Source organism: Etheostoma spectabile, chromosome 12 (assembly GCF_008692095.1).
Source record: "Etheostoma spectabile isolate EspeVRDwgs_2016 chromosome 12, UIUC_Espe_1.0, whole genome shotgun sequence".
Classification (NCBI taxonomy): domain Eukaryota; kingdom Metazoa; phylum Chordata; class Actinopteri; order Perciformes; family Percidae; genus Etheostoma; species Etheostoma spectabile.
Window position 1 is genome coordinate 3,894,442 of NC_045744.1, and position 4,872 is coordinate 3,899,313.

At 43.0% G+C, this 4,872-nt stretch overlaps 1 protein-coding gene across 1 annotated transcript in view; it reads right to left on the reverse strand.

Annotated features, from left to right (window-relative positions):
- fndc7rs1 (fibronectin type III domain containing 7, related sequence 1) overlaps nt 1–4,872 on the reverse strand; it is a 26,697-nt gene that overhangs the window by 8,865 nt on the left and 12,960 nt on the right. Inside the window, exons 12-17 of the mRNA XM_032531750.1 lie at nt 4,556–4,816; nt 3,832–4,089; nt 1,535–1,771; nt 1,163–1,420; nt 809–1,075; nt 455–712 (exon numbers count right to left, since the gene is read on the reverse strand). Coding sequence (XP_032387641.1) covers nt 455–712; nt 809–1,075; nt 1,163–1,420; nt 1,535–1,771; nt 3,832–4,089; nt 4,556–4,816 — 1,539 coding nt within the window. The remainder of the gene's footprint in view (nt 1–454; nt 713–808; nt 1,076–1,162; nt 1,421–1,534; nt 1,772–3,831; nt 4,090–4,555; nt 4,817–4,872) is intronic.

Genomic DNA, 4,872 nt, shown 5'->3' on the forward strand with positions numbered 1-4,872 from the left:
TCTCTACTAGAACACAATTAAAAATTGAAGTGGGATTTTTGTCATGAGGTTATAATTCATGTTAAAAATCCACTATGGATTAACCATAAGTGGTCATATCCAGAAAGATTTCTGAATTGAGTCAGGAATACATGTTTATCACAGAAAATAAGGTAAGGCCACTGATTTTCAGGTAGAAAAAATGTAAATTGTACCATTTTTCTTCTTGTAAAAATGTGAAATGGGTCAATTTGACCCGTATACCATACAAGGGTTGAAGAAATGCAAAGTGCGTTTTTTTCTCCTATCCTAGAATGTATCTATGATGTAGCTACCCTTACTCCACAGCGCTGTGGAGATGGGTCTGGCCATGCGAGACTATTGGCCCCAGGACTTGAGTGCCATCCACTTCACATTCATTTATCATATCCACTGAAATTTCTTGGAAAAGGCCCCGTTCTTTCTCATATCTTACCCGAGTCAAAATGAACGTCAGCATGTCTGCTGCTGTTGCAGCTTTCTGTGGACGCCACCAGTGTGGCCGAGTACGACCGGCCACAGTCAAGTCTCACGGCACAGGAAGTGGCGTCGGAGGAACAGGACGCCACGTGGCCGTGGCGTCCTGTCACCTCAACGGTGTAGAAGCTTACTCCGCTGCTTCCCAACCAGGAGAAATTCCCTTTGTTTGACCCACAGTCCACACGCGCAATGAGGTCGGTTGGCTGACAAGGGGCTGAAAGAGTAGAAAAACCTTATTGGAGATTATATTGTTGTACTCTACTACAGCAGGTAAAGCTCTTGCAGATGTTTCCATAGAAACACATCCTACCTGTGCTTATTTCTATGGGCGAGCTGTAGCTGCCGCGGCAGTTTCCATCCTGTGCTGCAATGCGGACGGCATATCGCTGTCCACACAGCCCGTTGGTCAGCGTGTGTGAGGTGTTAGAGGTAGTGTACACTGAAGGAGGGACTTGGCCGCCTGGGTCGGTTTGTAAAGCGTAGGTGACCCCGGACACTGGACTCGGGTCCCATGTGAGAGTCAGTGCGTTGGTATCGCAACTGACACGGCCCGTTAAGTTGGTAGGTGGACACAAAGCTGGGATAATACAGAGGGAAATGGATGTGAATTGTCACTCTGCACACTTGCCACGTCTATGTTTTCGATCTTACAGTTTGCGCTCACCTGTTCTCAGCTCCACGGCTGAGCTGGGCTCGCTCCAGCAGCCCCTGTCCACAGTTACCACGGTAACAGTGTAGGTTTCCCCGCAGTGGAGGCCGGTGAAACTGCACGAGCTGGAATAGTTGGAGCCGCAAGTGTGATTGTGTCCATCAGCTGCAGTTGCTGTTGCTACGTACATCTCAGCCCCTGTTACGTGAGTCCAAGAGACAGTGCTGTCCTCACAAGCCGGAGACACGGTGACATTAACAGGAGCGCAAAGACCTGGAGAGAAGGGGAGAAAACAAATGGTTTAATGTTTTCTGTCTGAGCTGAAATGCAGGGATATTTTTTGCTCTTCAAGTCTGTCTGCACCTGCTTGAAAGCTGTAAACTGCACTTGGGTGTCCTGTGCATGTCTTAGAGGACGGTGTGACCGTGATGCTATAGGTTTCACCGCAGTGGATGCCAGGTAGCTGGCAGCTGGTAGTGTTGGTGTGGCAGTGGTGTGTGTGTCCGTCCCGGCCCGTCATTGTCACATTGTAACTTTCAGCCTTGGGGCTTCCTACCCATGAGACCAGAGCCGAGTGATTGGAACAGACCAGGGTAGCGCTAACATTCTGCGGGGCACACGGGACTGGGGAGTGAGAAGGAAAAGAGACAGGTGACAAAAGTAGTTATTAAAATACAGCACTTGAACTAACATTTTGTCAGCAGTCAAATCAATTGTTTGTCATTTGGGGAATTTTTTGATTGGTGCAACTTATGTCTGTGCTAAATATGACAATGGAGCGACCAGCCTATAGAAATAAAATGGATAGAAAGGCCATTTCCATTCAAACCTATGGACCAGCTCGTTAGCTTAGTTTAACTTAGCACAAAAACTGGAAGCAGTGAGAAAAACAGCTAGCCTGGCTCTCTAAACCTCTAAATAAACACATTATATGTTGTTTGTTTCATACGTACAAAAACCAAATGGGTAAAAACATCAAGTGACTGATGGGAACAACAGTCTTTGACATTGGTCCGGTATTAAGGGAGATCGCTACAGTCGGCAGCGGCAAAACAAGCTACAATGTAAGCTAATAGGACAATTGTGCAGCTTGTATTTAGGCTCACAAATGTTCTTGTTTTGTCTCTGACAGGCTCAGATTAATATTCTAAGTGTCTGACAACATTACGGTAAGGATTTCTGAGGAGGTCGACCTTTCTGTTAAAGAGAAAAATCATTTAAACAGCCGCAAAATTGCATTTGCTAAACCCACCAGACTCCATGTAAATAAACATTAATTTTAACATCGTAAAATACACTTCATTCAAAGTTGACAGAGACAAAATATAACCATGACTAGCCGTTTTGTGTTGCGTTGTCTATCTACTTTTCATCACAACTCTAGTTTGGGTTAAAATAAACATTGATTAAAGATTAACATGTGAAAATATGTTGGCTCTATACGTGCTAAAAGCGTTGTTTTTTTTAAATGGAGTCTGGTGGGTTTAGTGCTAGCAACCTTAGAGCTGTTTCTGGTTAAATAAAAAGGTCTCAAAGAGATTTTAAAAAGATATATTTCTGAAGGGATCCTTTCCATAATGTTGTCCGACACTTAGAGTAATAATCTGGACCTTTTAGCGTAAAAACAGCACTTTAAGTGGACCAAACTGACGCTGAACATTTGCCCCGTAGGGTTACATTGCAGCCCGGTCCGTGTAATATTGCGTAATATTGGACCAATTTCAAAGATTATTGTTCTAATCAATCACTTACACACAAAAACAAAGACAAATACGTTTAAAAAAAGCGGTAGTTACTCTTTAATAGCTATCTGGAAATGCATTATGAACATGTGAACATTTCAGATTTCCAGAATGATCATTGTACAAGAACAAGAACTCCAATTACAGATATCTACAATACAATAGTTCCCTATCATAATATTAATTTTACTTATCGAAAATGGAAACCATGTCCAGGTATCCTTAATGTAATTTTGAGTGTAGACTAGTTCAAAAGGAATTACAGATATCCACATTTTGAATTATGAATAATAAAAATGGAATTTTTCAAATCTACAATTAGAATTCTGACTAGATGCAATTTTTTCTCAACATAATTTTGACTAGGAGTAATGCTGTTATGGAGGATGTCCAAAATGCAATAACCGATAAGATCAAATGTTCAAACGGCTTGCCGTAGCTGTAGGCGTGTTTTAACCCTTGTGTTGTCTTCCCGTTAATCATGAATATTAAAAATGAACATTTCTTTGTGCTTTTTCGGATTTATTTGTCCCTTTTTCCATGCTCTTGGTGCTTTTTTAAAAAACCTGAGCTGGTTTCATAATAGGTATTACACTTGTTCTTGGAATTCTTGGTCAACAAACCTCATTTATATCAAATTATACATGTTAGTTTAGTTAAAAACTACTTTGACTAGTAGTTAAGATCAGAGGCTGTTGAATGGCTCACAGATGGATATATGTCAACGTTTAGTCCGGATACTGTTTTGAAACCATGAAAATAAAAGAACACCCAAAAAATTCAATAAAAGTTTGAAATTGATTTTACCTGAAGAATGTTGTATGGCATCATCCATGTTATTTTTGGGCAATTTGGTTGAAAGAAATACATATTTCTGACATAAAACACTTTGAAACGGGTCAACGCGAGGGTTAATGTGGGTTAATGCGTCTTTCTCAGTACCTGGGTCTTGCTTGAAGGGGGCGCTGAAGTTGCTCACACAGGTCCCGTCAGTGGCAGACACGATGATGTCATACTCCTGGCCGCAGACCAGGTTACCCAGCGTGCAGTTGGGGTTGGGCCCGCTGCACCTGAGCATCGCTCCGCCGCTGGTGGCTTTCACAGAATAGCTCACTGCATTAGCACTGTGGGGCCAGAACACCTGCGCGGTGGCAGCGCTACACATCACCTGGCTGGTCACACTGGACGGAGTACATGGTTCTGGATGGGCAAGCAAATAAAACATTATTCATAACTCTTTATGACTAATGTTGTTGTCCTCCCGGGTCAAAAACGGACAAAACTTTGACATTTTTGTCCCTTTTTCAGACCTTTTTTAGTTTTCACTAACACCACCTTACTAGCACTAGTACTTTTTGGAATCCAGGGTCAATAACCCTCATTTATATAGAATTGTACCCAATATTTGAGTTAAATAAAGCAGAAATTATGAGTTATTTTTATTAATAGTTGAGGCCAGAGGTTTGTACGAATGAGTTTAGTCAGGAATGAAAGTGATCAATTGTATTTGCAATGAGCGCTGTAAGGAATCCAATCCATTTTGTGTGGTACTTTGGTTAAAAAGAAACCCATATTTCAGATACAGACATTTTTTAAAAGGGGTCAAATTTTTTGACCCGAGGACAACAGGAGGGTTAAGTCTCGCTGGGGGCCGGTGTTGTGTTACCTGTGCTCAAAGAGACAGTGTCACTCAGTTGACCTGCGCAGTTGTCATCAGCTCCCGAGGCACCGATGGTGTAGACCTCCCCACAGTGCAGTCCAGGGAGGCTGCAGGACGTTGCGTTGGTTGTGCACTCGGACCGGTGACCTCCGTCGCTCACGGCGACGGCAGTGTAGTATTTGGCACTGTCGCTGGCCACCCATGACACAGGAACAAGATCCGGAGCGCACGTGTGCACGGCTGTGACGTTGGTGGGAGGACACGGCGCTGAAGGGGAATAAAGATGAAGGACATATCAGGAATTGTATACAAGAGGTAACTCT